Source organism: Gadus chalcogrammus, chromosome 1 (genome assembly GCF_026213295.1).
Source record: "Gadus chalcogrammus isolate NIFS_2021 chromosome 1, NIFS_Gcha_1.0, whole genome shotgun sequence".
Taxonomy (NCBI): domain Eukaryota; kingdom Metazoa; phylum Chordata; class Actinopteri; order Gadiformes; family Gadidae; genus Gadus; species Gadus chalcogrammus.
In genome coordinates this window covers 22,286,301-22,309,625 of record NC_079412.1, presented here as the reverse complement: position 1 = coordinate 22,309,625, position 23,325 = coordinate 22,286,301, and the positions used below count along the sequence as shown (strand labels likewise).

At 47.5% G+C, this 23,325-nt stretch overlaps 2 protein-coding genes across 3 annotated transcripts in view; both read right to left on the bottom strand.

The window, feature by feature from the left end:
* Positions 1 to 2,143: 2,143 nt before the first annotated feature.
* LOC130384498 (leucine-rich repeat-containing protein 38-like) lies at positions 2,144 to 2,869 on the bottom strand. Its single transcript, XM_056592755.1, has one exon. The coding sequence runs from the start codon at positions 2,867 to 2,869 to the stop codon at positions 2,144 to 2,146; it is 726 nt and encodes a 241-aa protein (XP_056448730.1).
* Positions 2,870 to 9,063: 6,194 nt separating this feature from the next.
* The window catches only part of LOC130387190 (ephrin type-B receptor 2-like), a 29,800-nt gene continuing 15,538 nt past the window's right edge, over positions 9,064 to 23,325 (bottom strand). The window contains exons 5-16 of one of the 2 annotated variants that reach the window (XM_056596207.1): positions 22,409 to 22,744; positions 21,516 to 21,640; positions 20,897 to 21,059; positions 20,121 to 20,229; positions 18,956 to 19,023; positions 18,472 to 18,594; positions 17,054 to 17,301; positions 16,108 to 16,323; positions 14,570 to 14,719; positions 11,230 to 11,423; positions 9,718 to 9,873; positions 9,064 to 9,172 (exon numbers count right to left, since the gene is read on the bottom strand). In XM_056596207.1, coding sequence (XP_056452182.1) covers positions 9,064 to 9,172; positions 9,718 to 9,873; positions 11,230 to 11,423; positions 14,570 to 14,719; positions 16,108 to 16,323; positions 17,054 to 17,301; positions 18,472 to 18,594; positions 18,956 to 19,023; positions 20,121 to 20,229; positions 20,897 to 21,059; positions 21,516 to 21,640; positions 22,409 to 22,744 — 1,997 coding nt within the window. The remainder of the gene's footprint in view (positions 9,173 to 9,717; positions 9,874 to 11,229; positions 11,424 to 14,569; positions 14,720 to 16,107; positions 16,324 to 17,053; positions 17,302 to 18,471; positions 18,595 to 18,955; positions 19,024 to 20,120; positions 20,230 to 20,896; positions 21,060 to 21,515; positions 21,641 to 22,408; positions 22,745 to 23,325) is intronic. The other variant, XM_056596201.1, reaches the window with a different exon arrangement.

Here is a 23,325-nt window from a genome sequence, read left to right as displayed (position 1 = left end):
AGAGAATTGGAGAGAGAGATGGAGAGATAGAGATGGCGAGAGAGATGGAGAGAGAGAAAGAGGGAGAGAGGCATGGATAGGTAGATAGACGACTTTAACAACTTGAAGGGGAAGAAAACACCGGTGAGCGTGTTATGTGGTTTAATTGCAGGTGTCCCGTGTGTTTTGTTGGTCATATCGATGGCGGAACAAAGGAGTTATTACAGGCGTTCATGTTGGCCAGAGGGTCTTGGTAACAGAGTCCTGATGGGCGTAGCAGGAATGATTAGCGGAGGGGTCGGGCGTGGTACTGTAATACGGGTGATTTTCCTGATAACCCGCGGGGTGCGGAGGGTGGAGTTGTGATAAATGACTCAGGGGGGCGCCGGTTATTTGAATAGCATGATTAATAATCCGGGAGAGCTACGATTAGTTTTGGGCGTGGAGGAAATTGTAACAGGGAGTGATATTACGGTCAGAGAGATGGATAGATATCTAGATGGATATGTAGAAAGATAGTTGGATAGATGGAGAACATGTCTCAACACACACACACACACACACACACACACACACACACACACACACACACACACACACACACACACACACACACACACACACACACACACACACACACACACACACACACACACACACACACACAATTAACCCCTACAAATAATTTGACCATTTAGAAATAACAGACCATCATGAAGAAGCCATTTTATCCTGCCTAGGCTGTAGCCACTAGCATTCAGATATCATTGTCAACAGTGTCTCTGTGCTAGTGTTTTTTGCTAGTACGCATGTGTGTGCGTGTGTGTGTGTTTGATATGTGTGTGTATGTGTGTGTGTGTGTGTGTGTGTGTGTGTGCATGTAAGCATGCAGGCGTAAGCCGGTACATTTAAGAGCAGAAAGGGTTTTCCGTATGGAAATAGCCTCGATGACCTCATCGCTGGGTGACACGGCGGTCACATGACTGTCCTCCTTGCCTCGGCAACCAGCCCCATGGAGAGAAGAGACAGACACAAACACACACACACACACACACACACACACACACACACAAAGAGACATCACGACATCATAAACACAATACAAAGACAGAGACTCACACAAAAGCATGCACACATGCACAAGTATGTGTGACCATAATAACCTAATATGCACTCATCGTAATTATAAGCTTATATATCGTGTTGCCAAAACATCCCGCACAGCCACTCAAATAGGAGGTAGACACAAAGAGAAAGGTTAAGATGAGGATGTGTCACAACAGTAGAAGCACAGGCAGAGGTGGTGTGTGTGTGTGTGTGTGTGTGTGTGGCGTCTATCTCTTCAGGCAACACGTAGCACTGGAAGGGAGAGTGTCTTTGTCTCTCTTATCGGCCGGTGCATTCAGTGTACATTTCGATTAGCATGCGCTTATCTGGCCAATGAGGATGTAATTGACTATTCACAATTCTTTCAGCCCCCATGGGAACGCTAATTGAACGATGGGACTAAACGGGAAAAAGCCCCCAGAGAGGATTCGCAGCCAAACATGAAACCACACCGGGGAAATGAGGTAGCTTCCCAGTTCCCATTATCTTGAAGAGGGGACTGTCAAGGCAACCGCTACCGGCTAGGGTCCCTGGCGACGTGGCGTGTGGAGACATGCAGGTGTGGGTTTTAAAACCAACGGGGAGACCTCAACCCACCGTTGCGTTAGAAAGCGAAACCGAGCCATGTCTAACAATGATGTTGGCACCGGGATTAAACAGGAGCTGTGGTCGGATAACAACAAACAATAACAGAATGTGTCCGCGGCGTTGGACATGCGGCTCTTAAAATGTAATCTAAAAAAAACGTTTCCTCTTGGCTCAGTGTTGTCCTGATGGGCCGTGCGTGTGTGTGTGTGTGTGTGTGTGTGTGTGTGTGTGTGTGTGTGTGTGTGTGTGTGTGTGTGTGTGTGTGTGTGTGTGTGTGTGTGTGTGTGTGTGTGCGTGCGTGCGTGTGTGTGTGCGTGCGTGTCGGTGTGTGTGTGTGTGTGTGTGTGTGTGTGTGTGTGTGTGTGTGTGTGTACGTGTCGGTGTGTGTGTGTGTGTGTGTGGCGTCCAAGGGGCGGCCGCCGACAACAGCGGAATCACCCGAAATCGCAGACGGTCGCCCCGGCCCGGATTACCAGCGGCGTGTGGCCGATTCCCTGTCCCGCCCCGCCGGGGCTTTAGAGGCGCATGCATGGCACAAGGGCGTAAGCCGCTTATTATCCTCACCCGTGGGCAGCTTGTCGCGGTGCTCCGTGAGCCACGCAAACAGCTTGGCGAAGCGGCAGCTGCACTCCCAGGGGTTCCCCTCCAGCCGCAGCGTCCGCAGGGAGGCCAGGGGCTCCAGGGCGCCCACGTCCAGGTCCGACAGCCCGTTCCGCTCCAGGCCCAGCTCCCGCAGGGAGCTGAGGCCCTGGAAGGCGTGCGGCCCCACCGCGCTCAGGTAGGGGTTGTCCCCCAGGCGCAGCTTGATCAGGCTCCGGGACTCCCCGAACGACCCCGAGGGGATCTCCGTCAGGTTGTTGCTGCCCAGGTCCAGGAAGACCAGCCTGGAGAAGGGGGTGCTGAGCGTGCCGGGCTCCAGCTGGGACAGCGAGTTGTTCCTCAGGTCCAGGTACACCAGGTCGCTGTAGAGCAGCAGGAAGTCCGACGGGATCCAGGAGATCCAGTTGTTGGCCAGCAGCAGGCGGCGCACGTTGAGGGGGAAGGGGCCCGGGAGGTGGGTGAGCGCGCGGCCGGAGCAGTCCACGGTGTGGTGGTCCGGGCAGAGGCACCTAGAGGGGCACGTGTGGCCCCGGGACAGCATGGTGGAGTACAGCAGGGCGAGGATGGTCTGCAGCCGGGTGATGCATGGGTACATTGTTGGGGGGGAGGGGGGAGAGGCCAGAGGGGGAGGGAGGGAAAGGGGGGGGGGGGGGGGGGGGGGGAGGAGGAGGAGGGGGGGTGTCTACGCCTGGGGAGCTGGCGAGGGGGTCATCTGAACATGGATGGCTTCCAGGGAGGGCGTCGAGTTCAGAGGAAGAGGAGGGAGGGAAGGAAACGCGAAGCTTGCCTCTGAAGACTCTCTCTCGCTCGCTCTCTCTCTTTAGCCTCTCGCTCGCTCTCAGTCTCCCAGTGCCAACATCACTTCCTGTTTACACCACAGCCGCGAAACGGCGGCCGTCAGACAGCGGCGAGGGAGAGATGCGCGTGACTGGAGGACGAGGATGACGAAGATGATGTGGCGTTCCTGCAGATCACAGCAGCACCGATCGGTCTGGATGGATCAGCCCCGCAAGCTCTGACTGGATATGAGGAATGAGAGAGAGAGAGAGAGAGAGAGAGAGAGAGAGGACCAGAGTTAGAGAGAGAGGATTAACATGTAAACACAAACCACCACTAACGACTGTCATGTGGGGGGCGGCTGGGGAGTGTGTGTACGTGTTTGTGTGTGTGTGTGTGTGTGTGTGTGTGTGTGTGTGTGTGTGTGTGTGTGTGTGTGTGTGTGTGTGTGTGTGTGTGTGTGTGTGTGTGTGTGTGTGTGTGTGTGCGTGCGTGTGTGTTGTGTGCGCGTGTGTGCGTGTGTTTTTGCTTTCATGCGTGTGTGTGCTTGCGTGCATGTGATTGTGAATATCAATTGGCGGACGGTTGTGTACGTGCTCACGTGCGCGCGTGTGTACCGACTTTGCAGGGAGGGTCTTCTGCAGACGCTCTCATCAGCCCCAAGATCTGGGGGAGCAGATCAGGCGAAGCGCAGACCTCCAGCCTGACCAAAGTAGAGAAAAAATGATTCAGCACGTACTCTCCTCTTCTAGCTGACGGAGGAGTAGGAATCACTCGCCAATAACAATAACAATGACCACAATAATAACAGCCTTCAATATTCAAAAGGTTTGGTACAATTATTTGGTTATTCGCCTCTCGGGACTCACGTATGATGTGATGATACACGGCCAGCAGCATTTTAAGAATATGGATTCCTCAGTCCTTCCCAGTGCTCTGAAATAGAAAAAAATCCTCCTTCGTTGCGCCTCTTCCTCCTTTCTATCTCCGTCTTCGGTTTGTCGCGTGTGATGCACGACTCCTCACCGGACGGCGCACGAGGAATCGGGGTCAGAGGGGGTGTTCCATCCGAGGGCTGTTACCATGACGACACATGGACCGTACCGTACCGACCGTAAGGCGGGTGTGTGTGTGTGTGTGTGTGTGTGTGTGTGTGTGTGTGTGTGTGTGTGTGTGTGTGTGTGTGTGTGCCTGCGTGTGTGCGTGTATGTGTGTGCGTGTATGTGGTTGCGTGTTTGAGTGTGTGTGTGTGTGTGTGTGTGTGTGTGTGTGTGTGTGTGTGTGTGTGTGTGTGTGTGTGTGTGTGTGTGTGTGTGTGTGTGTGTGTGTGTGTGATGAGACAGTATAGGCTAATAGCGCACTGTTGCGCGCGGGAAATGCCCTGTGAGCGTCTTCATCGCCGCGAGGAGAAGTCGCTGATGCTCCGCGGCGCGCGCACAGCTACGCACCTTTTAATCCACGTGTTGGCGTTCTGCAACAAGCTGATCACGACACCGCTGCGCTCCATGTGAACAGTCCCAAAAAATCACTGAAAACTGGGAGCGGTCAAAATAATCACTGAAAAGGATAGACCTAAATTAAAATTGATTTATTTTTTATTTAGGTCTATCCTGTCACCGGGAGGATCATCATGTAAGATATTACAGTAAACACCCAGAATTGTGTTATTTAGATAAAGCTCTTATGCAATTGCATGGTATTTGGAGCCACGTGTCGAATTCAATTTAATGTTTTTATCTGTTTTATGCGTACGTAGGCTACGTGTGTACGTTTAAGACTGGCGGCTCTAACACTTCATAAGTTTCATTGAATATTATTTTCCATTCTATTTATATTGTATTCTCCGTCGCTGTCTCTGCAGTGCGTGGCGGACGGTAGGTTATACTGCCCTCTGCTGTTCAACGTTTGAACTGCAGGAAACACCCGGCTTGGATAATTAAACTCGTTCACAAACAGTTTTTGCAAAATTTTATATAAATAATAACATCCATAAATTGTGTCAAACATTGCTTGTACGAATGTGATACATACTATTCAAGAAAAAGCCACAGCTATTAAATGCCATCATTACTTTTTTATTGAAGACAATTGCTACAAAATGTTTTTTTTGTGTGTTTTCTCTTGTCATTTCTTGTTTTCTTTTTAAAAATAGACAAATACAAGTATTACAAATAATTATAATTCAAAGGGATACAGTCAAATATACATGGCGTTCTATACACATTAAAAAAAATCCTCAAACATACAATATCGTATAAGATCACAGTGGTAAGGATTGAGAAAAAAGAAGATGAGTGTTTCATTTTTTTACTTATTTTTAGTTTTTGATGTGTGCGTGACACTTTAGCGCCTACCAAATCGACCCGTCCCGTTTATAATCCACGTGTTCTAGGTTTGGAATGGTCCAAATGTCTGTATTATCGAGGGGAAGATATAGCAGGACGTAATCCACCATAGCCCCACCAGGGTACAAGACTAAGGGTGTTGGGAAAGGAGTGCAGTTAGACTGACATCAGACAGGGGTGTGTGTCTGTGTGTGTGAGTGTGGGTATGAATTTGTGTGTGTGTGTGTGTGTGTGTGTGTGTGTGTGTGTGTGTGTGTGTGTGTGTGTGTGTGTGTGTGTGTGTGTGTGTGTGTGTGTGTGTGTGTGTGTGTGTGTGTGTATGCGTGTGTGTGTATGTGTGTCTGTTTGTGCGTATGCGTATCTGTATGAATGTGTATCTGTGTGTGTGTGTGCGTGTGTATGTGAGTATGTGCGTATGTGTCTGTGTGTGTCTGTGTGTGAATGTATGTGTGTGTGTGTGTGTGTGTCTGTGTGTACGAGAGTGATAGCATACATCGATTGACCTTTGTTTACACATCAATAAGTTATAAAAGACCATACTGTGGGGTTCTGTATGTACAATGGAACGAACACAGTGTACTGCTCCTGGGAGTGGGGGCCGGAGGGGTGCTACGTTATAGTGTCACGTAGCGTGAGAGAGTGATCTGGGTGTAAATATTCCATGTGTCATCCAGCCATAAGGACATTTCACCCCAAGAGAATAGAGGCGTTTGGGGAGACTGACGCGTACGTAAATATGACTGGCATGTTTACTTCTTCGTATGACATTTTTTTTAGGGACAAATTGACATAAACTTACTTGATGTTGGGAGAATGGGATTAAAAATAGTATTCGAGAAGCCCCACTTTCTGGTCGGAATACATTAGTGGGTGATCATAATGATGATGTAGCAGTTCATTTTAAGAAAGAATTGAGAGATAAAATACTATTTGTGAAACTGGGGAAGTTTCTTGCACTTTCACATATTACTACACATCTGGACCCCTGATCATGGATCATACAATTCAAGAATTCATAAATGATATCCACTGTTACCAGCGACTACTATTTTATCTCTCGGTGTCTTTTACATTCAGTACAATCCAATTGGGGGAGGAAAAATAGATTGGATATGAAATTATCTTTAAGGTTTTGATTGGGGCATTTAGACGTCATTGGTCATATTCAAATAAGGGCTTGTAGACATGAAAGGTGGGCCTCAATGGCTAAATCATGACTACATTGTAATTGCAAAATCGCATTACATTGACATTATGATATGATAACGTATTTAATGATAATAAAAAACGGAAGAAGATGTTAGTACCCTTTCTGGGTTTAAAACGCACCATTTGGTGTACAGTATCATGGATGGGGGTTGACTCTGGCTAGGCTCACACATGAATTGTGCTATTAGTACAACATGAAAGCCCCATGCCAAAGTCTGACATTTTGTACAGCTAATCCCTTCATCTATATACAGTGTACTACACACACATCCTACAGTCCCTTTGTATTGTCAAATATACATACAGTAGTACAACAAACCACAGATAGTATTAAAAGTCACACAGAAAACAAAACAAATCAAAAACAAATTGGATTTCTTATTAAAGTGCAGTGTTTCAGCAAGGACCTTCTGAATCGGTTGTGGGGCTAATTTGGGGACATTACGGGTTTTGTTCATTTGTGCAATTAAAAAATGTCCGCTGGCTTCACACACAAGACATGTTCCATGAGAAAGAGACGACTCGATAAAAATGGACTGGAAGAAGTGTTCCAAAAGTAAAAGCCACACTGTAAAAACCAGGGCTTTGTATAATCCTATTTAACAAAATATACACGAATAACCAATTATTTCTGATTCAACAAATCAGAATAAAAAGGTGTCTGACTCCTACCTTGTTAGACTATTGGTTAGTTGGTGGTACTAACAACAAATGATTGCAGGCGTTGGATATGTTGAGTGGTGCAATCCTTTTTTTTGTCAAATCTTCTTAGTAATTTCACATGTTTTTTTTATTTTATCATCAACACGTCTGATTGCTGTGGTTGAAAGCATAACCCAGTGTCATTTTTATAACTTCAGTACATTGGGAACACCAGACCAGAACAACATAATATTTGTCGAATAACATCCACCCTTACAGCGTTAGTTTTTCTTGATAAGGTGGTGGGAGTGTATCTAAAGGTAAACTAAAAGTAGAAAACGTTTTCTCTTACGAGTGACGGTGTGGTCAGTCAGTTAAAAATATAGAAAGTGTGAATTTGAGAACACAAAGACCTCGTCAGAATGGGTTCACAGTTGGGTTCCTACTCACCCGACGATTTCATGCATCTTACACCAAATCCTTCCGTTTCTTCTTTCACCAGCTAAGACATCAGTGGCTCTCTGTCCTTCCTCGATAAAGGCAATCACGTCTCGGAGCAACGTTAAGGGGAAGCAGGACAGTGAGAGGCATGAACGGGCCGTTTTGAACCTCTCAAATCAGCCATGAATAGCTATAATGGGCAATAAAGGAGGACACGATGCTGCATATTTAAGGTGGCTCTTCCTGGTTACACTGGGTGAAACAGAGACTTGGCAGTGGATTGGAAAAATATTATTCAGCTTTTCCCTCAAATAGGACTTTGGCACACATTTTACACCCTGACATTTACAGAAAAAAATGCCCACTGTTATGATTTCATTCTTCACATTTGTCAAGGTAAAAACTAAGCGATAGAACACACTCTGCTAAGACCCCGTCTATCAGAAGAGGGAATCGCTTCTACATATCAACATAATTACAAAATTGGATCCGGGGGCTCAAACGGTACAGTAGGGCTGTAACTCTGAGCAGATAATACCACATTTCACAGATCAGTAGACTAAATGATTCCAGATAACTGTCGAACTGTTTTCCACCACCAACACACGTAACACCAACGCCATGATTGGCTTTTATTCCCTTTTAGTGTTGAACAAGGAAAACGTGAACTAACTTTTGTTAATAAATTAATAAAAAACAAACAACAATGGGTAGTGAGCGATGAGCTTTGGTTGAGGCCCAGACCGTCATGTATAAAAACTAAATACTGGAAGATAGGTCGTGGGAAGCTGAAAACAAAGAGTTGGAAGAGTTGGGAAAAGAGTTAAAGAAGAATCCAAACTTTGGTGGTTTCTAGGTTTTTCTGGGAAGAGAGTGTGTGTGTGTGTGTGTGTGTGTGTGTGTGTGTGTGTGTGTGTGTGTGTGTGTGTGTGTGTGTGTGTGTGTGTGTGTGTGTGTGTGTGTGTGTGTGTGTGTGTGTGTGTGTGCGTGCCTTGCCCATATGCATGTGTATATGTGTATGTGTGTTTATGTATGGGCGCGCTTATTCGTGTATGCGTGTTTATGTGTGCGTGTATATGTGTATGTGTGTAAATGTGTTTGTATATATATGTATGTGTTTTCGGAGGTCTGGCATCAGAGCGACCGGCGTGGTTCCTCCGAGGACAGGGGGTCCGGCTGTGCTTGGGGGGCCGCGGCGGTCAGACCTCCAGGGAGGGGGTCAGACCTCCAGGGAGGCGGTCAGACCTCCAGGGAGGAGGAGGTCAGACCTCCAGAGGAGGGGGTCAGACCTCCAGGGAGGAGGAGTTCAGACCTCCAGGGAGGAGGAGGTCAGACCTCCAGGGAGGAGGGGGTCAGACCTCCAGGGCGGAGGAGGTCAGACCTCCACAGAGGTGATCTGGTTCATCTGGGCCCTCATGGACTGGACGCTGTTGAAGATCTTCTTCTGGTGGCCGGCTAGCGTCACCCCCACTCTGAGGATGTCACTGTTGGGAAGGAGGGTCTTTAGACTTTAGGCCTTCAGGGGGGGGGGGGGGGGGGGCTGTGATGACGGTAGGACCGCAGTATGTCCAAGTCTAAGGGTTCTACGGTTAAAAGGCTCAGTATTAACAAAGGGTCTTTCTGGACAACAATCAACAGGATATAAGCCAAGGGTCCAATTAATATAAAGTTACAAAAAAACGAAAACATAAAAGTATTAACATGAAATAGTAATAGATAGCAATAGTTGTATGTCATCATACTACATGAACTATGCATACCAACAGCGATATGTTGTTTCTCTTTCTCTTTCAAATGTACTCATTTCAAGTCACTTTTGATAAAAGCGTCTGCTAAATACCCTAAATGTACTGTAAATGTAAAACGGTATTATTGGATATACATAAATAGCTAGTCTCTTAAGCTTCCAATAACAGCTTACTACAGCAATGGCTCAAAGTCTAATTGTTTTCATGAAAGGAAGCAAAACGAGAGAATAATATCTGACGTTTCGGTCTCCAACCAAAACACAAAGGGAGGGCGGACTCACTCCATGGTCATCTGGGACACCACGCTGAAGCTGTTGAAGCCCTCGTTGGTGAAGTACTCCTTGTACTGGCTCATCTTGATGGCATCGAGCCACTCGTCCACCGTGGTGAAGGAGGAGAAGTCGGGGGGGCTGCGGTCCAGCAGCGCCAGGTGAACACTGGGCACCCGGGAGACAGGAGACAGGAACAGGATATTGAATCGTTAAGCAGGAATGACCCCGGGTTGGACCGTGGACGAGTGGAGAGAGCAGGAGACGCCATAGAGTGTGGCTTGGTGTAGAGTCGGGATTTGGGGGAAAAAGGAATGATTGAAGCTAGTGGGTCAACTGAAGGACATTTACTATCGGATATATATAGTTACCTTGAATAAAAGCAGTTTTACTTTAGTTAACAGAATATTTGTAGAGTGGGATATTGTTGAATAAAATCATAACAAAGAACATGAATAATTTAACTCTGGATCGAAATGGCATAAAGATTGTTTTGTATCTTATGATCTTATGATCGCATTCATCCAATTCTAATCTCGATTAATTAAATCAAAATGAGCTCACACTTAAAAAAAAGACTTAGAACAATCATTCACACTCAGAGTTGGACCAGCTGAATTCAAAAGCTCCTCTATACTTTCTCTCAGCGGGTAGATCTCAGTATACTAGCACTGCGAGGTACTTAAATACATGTATTATATCAGTATTATACATATAATACTGTAAATTCAAATACTGTAATAATCTTCCTTTTTATTATACTGCTACTTTTTCATATTTGTATTATAACTCATCTTTTATATCGATATTTAGTTTCAATGCTGTCAAAACCAAATTCGGGGATGACTAAAGTCATCCGTCCTTCGGAGGGGACGTAAAACTGAGGTCCTGACTCACTGAGGTCATAAAAGATCCCAGGGCACTTATCGCAAAGAGTAGGGGATTCCCCGGGGCCTTGGCTAAAACTGCCCGACCAGGCTCATTCAATCCGGCCCCCTCATCATCCTCCTGTATGATTGGCTGATTCATTAATTCCCGCTGGTGTGTGGCGAGCGTTCTGTTGCAGATTGGCTGCCGTGCATCACCCATGAAGGTGCTACACACTGGTGGTGGTGAGTGAGGTCCCCCCCTTCACTGTAAAGCGTCTTTGCGTGGCTGGAAAAGCGCTGCATAAATTGAATCAATTATTATTATCCACCCCTCCATCTTTCCATCCATCCATCCATCCATCCATCCATCCATCCATCCATCCATCCATCCATCCATCCATCCATCCATCCATCCACTCATCCATCCATCCATCCATCCACTCATCCATCCATCCATCCATCCATCCATCCATCCACTCATCCATCCATCCATCCACTCATCCATCCATCCATCCATCCACTCATCCATCCACTCATCCATCCACTCATCCATCCATCCATCCACTCATCCATCCATCCATCCACTCATCCACCCATCCATCCCCCCCTCCGCCCCTCGGCCTCCCGGCCCCCCGGCCCCCCGGCCCCTCGGTACCTTGACGAGAGGGGGGTCATGGCCTTGAGGCTGGCGGGGTTGCGGATCATCTTGTCCAGGGTGCTGACGGTCTGGCTGAACTTGGGCCGGTTGTTGCGGTCCTTCTGCCAGCAGTCCAGCATCAGCTGGTGCAGCGCGCTGGGGCAGTCCATGGGGGGGGGCAGCCGGTAGTCCTGCTCGATGGCGTTGATCACCTGCACAGGCGTGGGGGGCACAGTCTGTGATGGGTGGTCTACTAAGGGGTGGGGGGCACAGTCTGTGATGGGTGGTCTACTAAGGCGTGGGGTGAACAGTCTGTGATGGGTGGTCTACTAAGGGGTGGGGGGCACAGTCTGTGATGGGTGGTCTACTAAGGGGTGGGGGGCACAGTCTGTGATGGGTGGTCTACTTAGGGGTGGGGGGCACAGTCTGTGATGGGTGGTCTACTAAGGGGTGGGGTGTACAGTCTGTGATGGGTGGTCTACTAAGGGGTGGGGGGCACAGTCTGTGATGGGTGGTCTACTAAGGGGTGGGGTGTACAGTGTGTGATGGGTGGTCTACTAAGGGGTGGGGGGCACAGTCTGTGACTGGTTAGATTACAAAGGGGTGTGGTTCACATTCTGTGATTGGTTCGTTTAAAAAGGGTTTTGGTGTAAAGTCTGTGATTCGTTAGTTTACAGTCTGTGACTGGTTAGTTTACAAAGGGTTTGGTGCACAGTCTGTGATTGGTTAGTTTACAAAGGGTTTGGGGCACAGTCTGTGATTGGTTAGTTTACAAACGGTCTTGGTGCACAGTCTGTGATTGGTTAGTTTACAAAGGGTTTGGTGCACAGTCTGTGATTGGTTAGTTTACAAAGGGTTTGGTGCACAGTCTGTGATTGGTTAGTTTCCAAACGGTCTTGGTGCACAGTCTGTGATTGGTTAGTTTACAAACGGTCTTGGTGCACAGTCTGTGATTGGTTAGTTTCCAAACGGTCTTGGTGCACAGTCTGTGATTGGTTAGTTTACAAAGGGTTTGGTGCACAGTCTGTGATTGGTTAGTTTACAAGGGGTTTGGTGCACAGTCTGTGATTGGTTAGTTTACAAACGGTATTGGTGCACAGTCTGTGATTGGTTAGTTTACAAACGGTCTTGGTGCACAGTCTGTGATTGGTTAGTTTACAAAGGGTTTGGTGCACAGTCTGTGATTGGTTAGTTTACAAAGGGTTTGGTGAACAGTCTGTGATTGGTTAGTTTACAAGGGGTTTGGTGCACAGTCTGTGATTGGTTAGTTTACAAAGGGTTTGGTGCACGGTCTGTGATTGGTTAGTTTACAAGGGGCTTGGTGTACGGTCTGTGATTGGTTAGTTTACAAGGGGTTTGGTGTACGGTCTGTGATTGGTTAGTTTATAAGGGGCTTGGTGTACGGTCTGTGATTGGTTAGTTTATAAGGGGTTTGGTGTACGGTCTGTGATTGGTTAGTTTACAAGGGGTTTGGTGTACGGTCTGTGATTGGTTAGTTTATAAGGGGTTTGGTGTACGGTCTGTGATTGGTTAGTTTACAAGGGGCTTGGTGTACAGTCTGTGATTGGTTAGTTTACAAGGGGTTTGGTGCACAGTCTGTGATTGGTTAGTTTACAAAGGGTTTGGTGCACAGTCTGTGATTGGTTAGTTTACAAGGGGTTTGGTGTACGGTCTGTGATTGGTTAGTTTACAAGGGGTTTGGTGCACAGTCTGTGATTGGTTAGTTTATAAGGGGTTTGGTGTACGGTCTGTGATTGGTTAGTTTACAAGGGGTTTGGTGCACAGTCTGTGATTGGTTAGTTTACAAGGGGTTTGGTGCACAGTCTGTGATTGGTTAGTTTACAAAGGGTTTGGGGCACAGTCTGTGATTGGTTAGTTTACAAACGGTCTTGGTGCACAGTCTGTGATTGGTTAGTTTACAAAGGGTTTGGTGCACAGTCTGTGATTGGTTAGTTTACAAAGGGTTTGGTGCACAGTCTGTGATTGGTTAGTTTCCAAACGGTCTTGGTGCACAGTCTGTGATTGGTTAGTTTACAAACGGTCTTGGTGCACAGTCTGTGATTGGTTAGTTTCCAAACGGTCTTGGTGCACAGTCTGTGATTGGTTAGTTTACAAAGGGTTTGGTGCACAGTCTGTGATTGGTTAGTTTACAAGGGGTTTGGTGCACAGTCTGTGATTGGTTAGTTTACAAACGGTATTGGTGCACAGTCTGTGATTGGTTAGTTTACAAACGGTCTTGGTGCACAGTCTGTGATTGGTTAGTTTACAAAGGGTTTGGTGCACAGTCTGTGATTGGTTAGTTTACAAAGGGTTTGGTGAACAGTCTGTGATTGGTTAGTTTACAAGGGGTTTGGTGCACAGTCTGTGATTGGTTAGTTTACAAAGGGTTTGGTGCACAGTCTGTGATTGGTTAGTTTACAAGGGGCTTGGTGTACGGTCTGTGATTGGTTAGTTTACAAGGGGTTTGGTGTACGGTCTGTGATTGGTTAGTTTATAAGGGGCTTGGTGTACGGTCTGTGATTGGTTAGTTTATAAGGGGTTTGGTGTACGGTCTGTGATTGGTTAGTTTACAAGGGGTTTGGTGTACGGTCTGTGATTGGTTAGTTTATAAGGGGTTTGGTGTACGGTCTGTGATTGGTTAGTTTACAAGGGGCTTGGTGTACAGTCTGTGATTGGTTAGTTTACAAGGGGTTTGGTGCACAGTCTGTGATTGGTTAGTTTACAAAGGGTTTGGTGCACAGTCTGTGATTGGTTAGTTTACAAGGGGTTTGGTGTACGGTCTGTGATTGGTTAGTTTACAAGGGGTTTGGTGCACAGTCTGTGATTGGTTAGTTTACAAGGGGTTTGGCGTACGGTCTGTGATTGGTTAGTTTACAAGGGGTTTGGTGCACAGTCTGTGATTGGTTAGTTTACAAAGGGTTTGGTGTACGGTCTGTGATTGGTTAGTTTACAAGGGGTTTGGTGTACGGTCTGTGATTGGTTAGTTATTACAGTATCACACAGCTATTTAATTTGCTCACAGCTTATAACCTTCACCCTTTGTTTTCAAAGAAATATGCAAAACATTACCATAATGTCTGGATAGGGTTATAATTACATAATATACTCATAAATATATGTATATATGCCCTCTATGTAATTATGGGTCTACAAAATGTTGAATTAATACTCCGCCACAACCAAATGTCATCGTGGCTGGTTAAGACCGGAAGCTAAAATGAGTCACCTATTAAACCAGCTCGGAATCTGGTCTTTTTTACAACCTGCTCTCTCTGTGCAGTCTCCCTCCTCGCTGACTCTCTAAGCGTACCGACGGGGCCGTTCTAACGGGGAGCCAATCAGAGGGCTGGTGACTCACGTCCTGGTTGCTCATGTCCCAGTATGGCCTCTCGCCGTACGACATCACCTCCCACATGACGATGCCGTAGCTCCACGCGTCGCTGGACGACGTGAACTTCCGGTACTGGATCGCCTCCGGGGCCGTCCATCGGATCGGGATCTTCCCCCCCTGGGGACGTCAACCAATCAGCAGAGAGAGGAATCAACCAATCAGCACAGAGATGAATCAACCGATCAGCACAGAGATGAATCAACCAATCAATAAATACAAACATGAGTAACAAAATGTAAATGTGAATTAAAATAATAATAATTATATATGTATGTATAATTAAAAAACATAAATAATAATAATAAAATAATAATATGTAGGGAAAAGATCTGTAAATATGAATAAAGCGATCAATATTCATAAAATGAATTAATAAATAATGGTGTTCAGAGGATAGTATTGATGGGTGAACTTCCAGACGGTTAAATCTGGCAAACACCTCAACTAGACTTCCTGGGTTCAGCGTATCTGGTCTAATCTTGTGTTTACATGATATGCAGGGGGAAATAGGATATACCTGGTCATTTCTGGGCCTAGCTGGAAGTGTAAAATCTGAGGACTTATTCGGCGAACAGCACTGTCTTGGAGAAAGTGCTTTTTAAGTTTCCGACCAAGATACTGCAGTTTGTAGTTTATATACATTAATGACACTGGGTGATCTACAAATAAACTTAAATTAAAAAAAAGTAATGGGAAAACACTGACGTTATAACATTAGTTCGATTTTCTTAAAATAATGCACTTATTCACACTAACAGAAAAAAAGGCGTAAAAAATTAGCAAATGTCAGGCTACTTTAAATGTTGATGTGGTATTTACAAAAGCACAGTTTGATTCTTATATTTCACATGAATAAAAGAATACAATGCCTTTAGTTGCAATTTACTTTCAATCTCTACGGGCTATTTACAAGGTTTACAGTTTGACTACAATACATTATCATCCTAAATAACATACATTATTTGAACATTGCTATTGATCAAAATGCTTTTTATGTCTTTTTTTTACTTTGTTTTACTATTCTAAAACTCGTCTGTGTTATAATTTATATCATAAAACAGACGTTTCCAGCATGAGGTCTGCTAGAAATCAACCGTTTATCTCAAGAAAAGAAAAGTTTCATCGTGAAATTTAGGCCCAATCCCATTTGTACCCCTTACCCCTTACCCTTACCCTTACCCCTCCCCCTTGTTTTGAAGGGGGAGGGGTAAGGGTAAGGGGTAAGGGGTAGAAATGCCATGGCTATAATAGGGTAAGGGGTAGAAATGGGATTTGGCCTAAGGCCCAATCCCATTTCTACCCCTTACCCCTTCAAAACAAGGGGGAGGGGTAAGGGGAAGGTGTAAGGGGTAGAAATGGGATTGGGCCTTAATCCTAACCCTAAATCCCACAATTTTCGGTGAACATTAATCCCAATATTCTCTGTATCTCCATCCTCGTGATCCTAAAAACCACCTAGATGCCGGCGAGTGGTGCGGCGGTGGCGGCGGCGGCAGCGGACTCACCAGGGCGCTGGTATAGGTGGGGTCGGACGCGTCATCCTCCAGGAAGCGCGACAGGCCGAAGTCCGACACCTTGCAGACCAGGTTGCTGTTGACCAGGATGTTGCGCGCGGCCAGGTCGCGGTGGACGTAGTTCATGTCACACAGGTACTTCATCCCCGCCGCGATGCCTCGCAGCATGCCCACCAGCTGGATCACCGTGAACTGCCCGTCGTTTTGCTACAGCCAATCAGCAGGAGACAAGGAGAGGTTTGGGGGGGGGGAAATCATTGGTTAGGCGGTTTTGGCCAGCCAATCGAATCATAGAGAAGGGTATGTTGGTCTTGAACTCATTGGTTATGTGGTTTGGTTCAGCCAATCAAAACAGACATGGAGAGGATTGTCATGAAGTAGTCCCTTAAGGGGTATGGTTCTTAACTGACTGACAAATCATGTACACAATGGTCGTAAACAACTGGTATGAGGTAACAGCTAAACAGTAAATATAAATTAAAGGTATGAGTTTTCTTGGGCAGTCCCTTTTAAAAAGCGAAACACATTATGTTCAAACAGAAAAAGCAGAGGAAGGGCCCTGAAAGGGCCAAAAGGAGACCAAAGACCCTGCTGCTGGCTAACCCTGTGTGTGTGTGTGTGTGTGTGTGTGTGTGTGTGTGTGTGTGTGTGTGTGTGTGTGTGTGTGTGTGTGTGTGTGTGTGTGTGTGTGTGTGTGTGTGTGTGTGTGTGTGTGTGTGCGTGAGTGCGTTTGCGTGCATGCATGCGTGCGTGTGTGTGTGCATGCGTGCGTGTGTGTGTTTGCGTGCATGCATGCGTGCGTGTGTGTGTGCATGCGTGCGTGTGTGTGCGTGTGCGAGCATGCGTGTGTGTGCATGCGTGCGTGTCCGTGCATGCATGCGTGCGTGCGTGTGTGTGTGTGTGCGTGCATGCGTCTATGCATGCGTGGGGTCCTCACCCTCAGGAAGGAGTCCAGCGAGCCGTTCTCCATGAACTCGGTGAGGATCATGACGGGGTTGCTCTTGGTGACCACGCCCTCCAGCCGGATGATGTTGGGGTGGTCGAACTGGCCCATGATGGACGCCTCAGACAGGAAGTCCCGCCTCTGGCGCTCCGTGTAGCCCGCCTTCAGCGTCTTGATGGCGACCAGGATCTCCCTCTTACCCGGAAGACGAAGGTTACCGCTGCACACCTCCCCGAACTCTCCTGAGGAGAGGAGAGGAGGAGAGGAGGAGAGGAGAGGAGGGGAGGAGGGGAGGAGCGGAGAGGAGAGGAGGAGAGGAGAGGAGAGGAGAGGAGAGGAGGAGAGGAGGAGAGGAGGAGAGGAGAGGAGGGGAGGAGCGGAGAGGAGAGGATAAGAGGAGAGGAGGATAGGCGAGGAGGAGGAGAGGAGAGGAGGGGAGGAGGGGAGGAGGGGAGGAGCGGAGGAGGGGAGGAGAGGAGGAGGAGAGGAGAGGAGAGGAGAGGAGGAGGGGAGGAGAGGAGGAGGAGAGGAGAGGAGAGGAGGAGAAGAGGAGCGGAGAGGAGAGGAGGAGGGGAGGAGAGGAGGAGGAGAGGAGAGGAGAGGAGGGAAGGAGGGGAGGAGAGGAGGAGGGGAGGAGCGGAGAGGAGAGGAGGAGAGGAGAGGAGAGGAGGAGGAGAGGAGAGGAGAGGAGACGAGGAGACGAGGAGGGGAGGAGAGGAGGAGAGGAGAGGACAAGAGGAGGAGAGGAGGAGAGGAGAGGAGGGGAGAAGAGGAGAAGAGGAGAAGAGGAGGAGGAGAGGAGGAGAGGAGAGGAGAGGAGGGGAGGAGGGGAGGAGGAGAGGAGGAGGAGGGGAGGAGAGGAGGGGAGGAGGGGAGGAGGAGAGGAGAGGAGAGGAGAGGAGAGGAGAGGAGAGGAGAGGAGAGGAGAGGAGAGGAGGAGGGGAGGAGAGGAGAGGAGGAGGGGAGGAGAGGAGGTGATCGGAAACAGTTTGTAACCCAAGTAGATGAACACATAACGACTGTGTTACGAGGAACGTTCAAATAAATAAGCATCCGTATGACTAATGCGATATCAACTATACTATACCATACTATACTAACTTTACTCTACAGTGCTTATACATCATCAGAATGCATCATGGGAAACAATGACCAAAACACCCTTGCTACCGTTAATATTCCTATTGAAGCCCTATACTATACTATACTTTACCACATATATTATACTTAGCTATACTATAAACAACATGTACCATACTCTATAAACAATGTACTCTAAACAGGTCAAGGGGGGGAAGGCCCGTCTAGGGACATTCATGAGCATTGATGACGCAACACAAAGGTAATCACTGTGACGAAGGGTTGGGCGCACAGCGAAGAACCACTGACACTGTAACACACAGTCCCTCTACCTGCCCCGATGACCTGCTCGATCTTCACGCAGGGGAACTCGATCTCCTTGGCGAACTCCCGGATGGCCTCGTTGGGGTCCTCGTAGGTGAAGGGGTCGATGTAGATCTTCACGCCGGGAGACACTGCGAGGCAACACACCAGTTACAGTGGGCCGTTGAGAAGGCACTTTGGTTGGGTTTTAAGAACTCAGCTTCCTTTATATTCCATGAACGTTGATTGATCGATTAGCGTGAAAAGGTGGATTCCTTTTTCAAAACCCCAAAGCGATGTTGGATATTAACACAACCATCAAAAAAGTTTACAGCTATTTACTCATAAACTCAACGTTTGAAACACACCTAATATAAGATTGATAATGATTCAACTCATCCGCTCTGGACTACACAGAGCGATACACATCACACATCACAGTCGCATGAAGGTTGGAAATGTAAAGAAAAATAAAATATTACGCAGAATGGTAAAGAGCAGCCTGAGACTCACAGTGTCCGCTGGTGTACTGCAGCTTCTCGGTGTACTCCGTGTTCTCTGGTCTCTCTGTGGTCCTCCTGCTGTTGGACAAACAATAAGATGGACAACTTCATTATCATCATCATCATCATCATCATCATTGTATGTATTCTCTATGTTTTATATTGTATGCTCCTATATGGACCCCAGGAAGATTAGCTGCCGCCTCGGCATCAGCTAAAAGGGATCCATTCAATAAACAATAAACAATCATCATCATCATTTTAAACAACTCATTGGGCCCTATTTTAAAGGTCTGAAACGCAAGTGAGAAGCACCAAGCGCTAGTAGCTTGGTGGGCGGTTCTATGGCGATGTTGCTATTTTACTCTCATCCCCTTTAAGAGCCATGAGCGCATTTGAATCTGACGAGTTGAGATTTTGACAGCGCGTCTGCAGTGTCCGATGAGACAGATGCACATGAACTTCAAATGGCTCAGTTTATGGCCTAATAATATGGCCTAATTCACACATGGAATAAGGTTTTCTTCCACAACTTCAGAAATACTGAGTCCTCAAATACATTTCAAAATAGCACCAGGGAACGTTTGTGCCAGAACACGCCTCCTCCTTTCACCGAACCGCCCCTCGGGGCGCAAGATCATTCCCTAATTTACCGACGCTTGGCGCAGGAGGGAAAAAAACGCTCTGCGCCAGTTGCAAACTAGCAACGCCACATGCGCCAGTGAGAAAGTCAATTGCGCCGGATGCAAGATAAGGCCCATCTACTTTTCAAATCCCTAACTTGTTCTACTGAGTGATCTTGTGTGAATAATATACATTAGAAAGGCACATGTTGAGGGGATTGTTTGCAATATGCTATAAACACTCTGATTCAATAATTAGTAACTGTGAATATTGTTCTTTGACATCAGTCAAAGTCAAGTCGACGACAATTTATCAATGATCAATCAGCCTCGGTCCCTGAGCGGCCATCTTGGCTCCACACTGGTTCTAAATACTAGCTGGGTCTGGGGACAGAATGCTGAAAGGCCAGCTAGTGTGGACGGTTGGTTGTGGTCATGGTGCTACGACCTACTTTTGGGTCGCGGCCCACACTGCTGTAGCATCATGAATCACATCTCATCATAAACAAAATGGAGGCTCACGTCTTTGAAATTTTTTGAACGCTGTCTCACCTGCGGCAGATGATGATGAAGACTGTGATGGCGATGATGAAGACCACGCCCCCGGAGGCGGAGCCGATGATGAGAGGCAGCTTCTCTTGGATGCTGGAATTGTACTCCTCTGGAGGGGCGAGCACAGGAAGTGACATCAGCACTCAAAGGTTTTTGAAGTGAATCATGAGAACATCGCTGATAGAAAAGAAATGTACGACCATTGTTGACAGGTCGAACCAGGGGTTGGATTTTATAAATCAGTCCTGCTTGGACTAAGTAGCGTTACTGTTATAAATGGTAAATGGACTGCATTCTATGGCAATTCTTATCCAAAGCACTTTACAATATTGCCTAACAATCCCTCATTCATGCACACATTCACGCGGAGTCAACCAAGTAAGCTCGCCAGCTCGTCAGGAGGAGATGCCTTGATCATTGACACACTAGGAGAAAGCGGGGATCGAACTACCGACCTTGCGGTTAGCGACCAACCCGCTCTACCGCCTGAGCTACTACCGCCTTTCGGAAGAAGAACAAGAACGGGACATTTTCAACCATACATTGTTGAACAGGCAAATAATATGCCTGGGGAAACGAGCCAACCGCTTTTAAAAAAGAAACATTTTTTTTCAGGTTTTAAAAGGAATATGAATAAGAAAAGGGATGTCCCTGTCACTGCGGTGTCTTTGAAACCCCCTGACACAACGCAACCCACACGTTTAAAAATAAATAAACTCTGCAGTGTGAGTGGTCCGTTGAATATTGCATGGATCGTGGGGGGACGGGAGGAATACCTTCGGTCATGGTCTGGAAGTACATCTTCCCGCTGTAGCGTCCGAACCCGGCCACCGTGCGGGCTCGGACCTGGAACACGTAGATGGTCCCGGGCTTCAGGCCCCGGATGTCCGCCGTGTTGGTCTGACTGCGGAACAGCGACGAGTTGAACTCCGCCTGGCTCTGCAAAACAACAGGGTGTCATATTTAATACCGAGGGGAATACAAAACAATATATTAAACCGTAATTTTTATTTTTGCAGGATCGTTGGGGGCAGCAGGATATTCTTGAGAGGGTTTTTCGAGCGCCCAGCCTAAACATACTGGGTTTGAATCCCGATGATCACAGCCCTACCTGTTGACAACCGTGAGCAAGATGCCCTTTCCCATTTCTGCTCCCCATGATTTGAAAACCCTTTGCCTGAACCAATTCAAAATGTTTCATCAACTTAATTACTTTTTTATTAATTCAAGTTCAAAACAACGTACCTCAAACACCACTAGCATCACCCCCCCCCCCCCCCACCACCACCACCGCCGCCGCTAGCACCCCCACCAGCACCCCCACCACCATCCCCCCTCCCACCCCCCCCAACACCACCACCACCACCACCACAGGCCCCAGGGAGCAGCTGGTACCTTCTCATAGTACTGCAGCTCGTAGTCCAGGATGAGTCCGTTGGGCTGGTCGGGCTGGGACCAGGACAGGGTGATGCTCTCAGGGGCCCGGCTCACCTGGTGCATGATGGAGACGGCCGAGGGGACTGAGGACCACAGCACGGAGAGAGAGAGAGAGGGAGAGGGAGAGGGAGAGGGAAGAGACACAGCAGGAAGAGAGAGAGAGAGAGAGAGAGAGAGAGAGGGAGAGAGGGAGAGGGAGAGAGAGAGCGAGGGAGAGGGAGAGAGGGAGAGGGAAGAGACACAGCAGGAAGAGAGAGAGAGAGAGGGAGAGGGAGAGAAAGGGGGAGGGAGAGGGAGAGAGGGAGAGGGAAGAGACACAGCAGCGAGAGAGAGAGAGAGGGAAGGGAGAGAGACAGGGAAGAGACACAGCAGGAAGAGAGAGGGATGGAAGGGAGAGGTAGGGAGAGAGACATACACACACATATACACACATAAAAAACATTCGAAGCATTGGGATTAGAAAGCATTAGAAAGAGACAGATAATACTGTCGAGACAAAATGCTAGATATTGAACCAAAGTATTTACAACAATTTACGATTTGACGAACACGTTGATGATGTCAATCACCAAATAGCCAATCACCGCGATTTAGCACTATAACTTGAAGCATTATACATTTGGAAATCGTGCCAAAAAATAAAATCACATTTTCCCCAGATATTTCTTAGTATATGTGTGTGCGTGTGCGTGTCTGTGTGTGTTTGTGTCTCTTTCTATGACCCCCTCCCTCCCTTTCCCTCCCCTCTCTCTCTTTCTGCTGTACGCTCTATCATACCACAAAATAACACCACACAAAAAAAAAAAATCCAAAAACATTGGCCCCCAAACTAATGGCCCGCGGCCCCTTACCGGCCTGGTTGGTGGTGATGTTGACGGCGGCGTACTGCGGCGAGTAGGGGCTGAGGTCCGACACGCCGTTCACCGCCTGCACCTCGAAGGTGTAGCGCGTGTGGGCCAGCAGGTCGCTGATGCGCACGTCGGCCTCCGTCAGACCCAGCTGCCGCGGCTCGAAGCGCACGTTGTCCCCGCAGCGCGTGCAGCCCCCCCGCCCGCCCCCGCAGCTCTTGCAGATGACGTTGTAGACCACGTCGTCGCGGCCCCCGCCCTCCTGGGGGGCCGTCCAGCGCAGACGCAGGGACGTCTCGTTCACGATAGAGATGACTCCTCGGGGGGCCGAGGGGATCGCTGGGGGGGGGGGGGGGAGGAGGAGGTCGTCATGGTTAACCTTTATCTGTGAGGGTGATCCGTGTCAACGTGGGAGTCGGATCAACCGGTGGGGTCGGATGTGAAGGGATTCGTTTGAGACGTATGTAAGGACCTCTGAAACAAGGTCCTTCAATTAATATATATTTATATTATATTGTATATATATAAAATGCTCTTTAAGTTGTACGGCACTGTTAATCTACTCGATATGCCAGAAGGCTTTGGGGTGCGAATGTGTCCCATGTTGCTGTTTCATCGCGGCCTGGCATCTTTTGCTATAAGCGTGGGGAGGACGGCCACACCAAGTGGGACTGTTCAGCTCCTGAGTCACCAAGCTGAGGTGTTTCAGAATGCGTACAGCATATTATACATTTATAATTCATTAAGGGGCTTGTTTCAGAGCTCCTCACACGTATATTATGTATATTTTGTGGCTGAGAAAGGGGAGCTAGGATGACATCCTTCCTGTCGGTAGAAACTATAACGTTTTGTCTTCCACATTTATTCATTTTTATTTATTTATTTAGTTGATAGGGACAAGCCAGGGTTAGCTAAAAATG

What these genes read in the sequence shown, in the direction of transcription:
- LOC130384498 (XM_056592755.1), bottom strand. Translation starts at nt 2,869, where the DNA reads ATGTACCCATGCATCACCCGGCTGCAGACCATCCTCGCCCTGCTGTAC.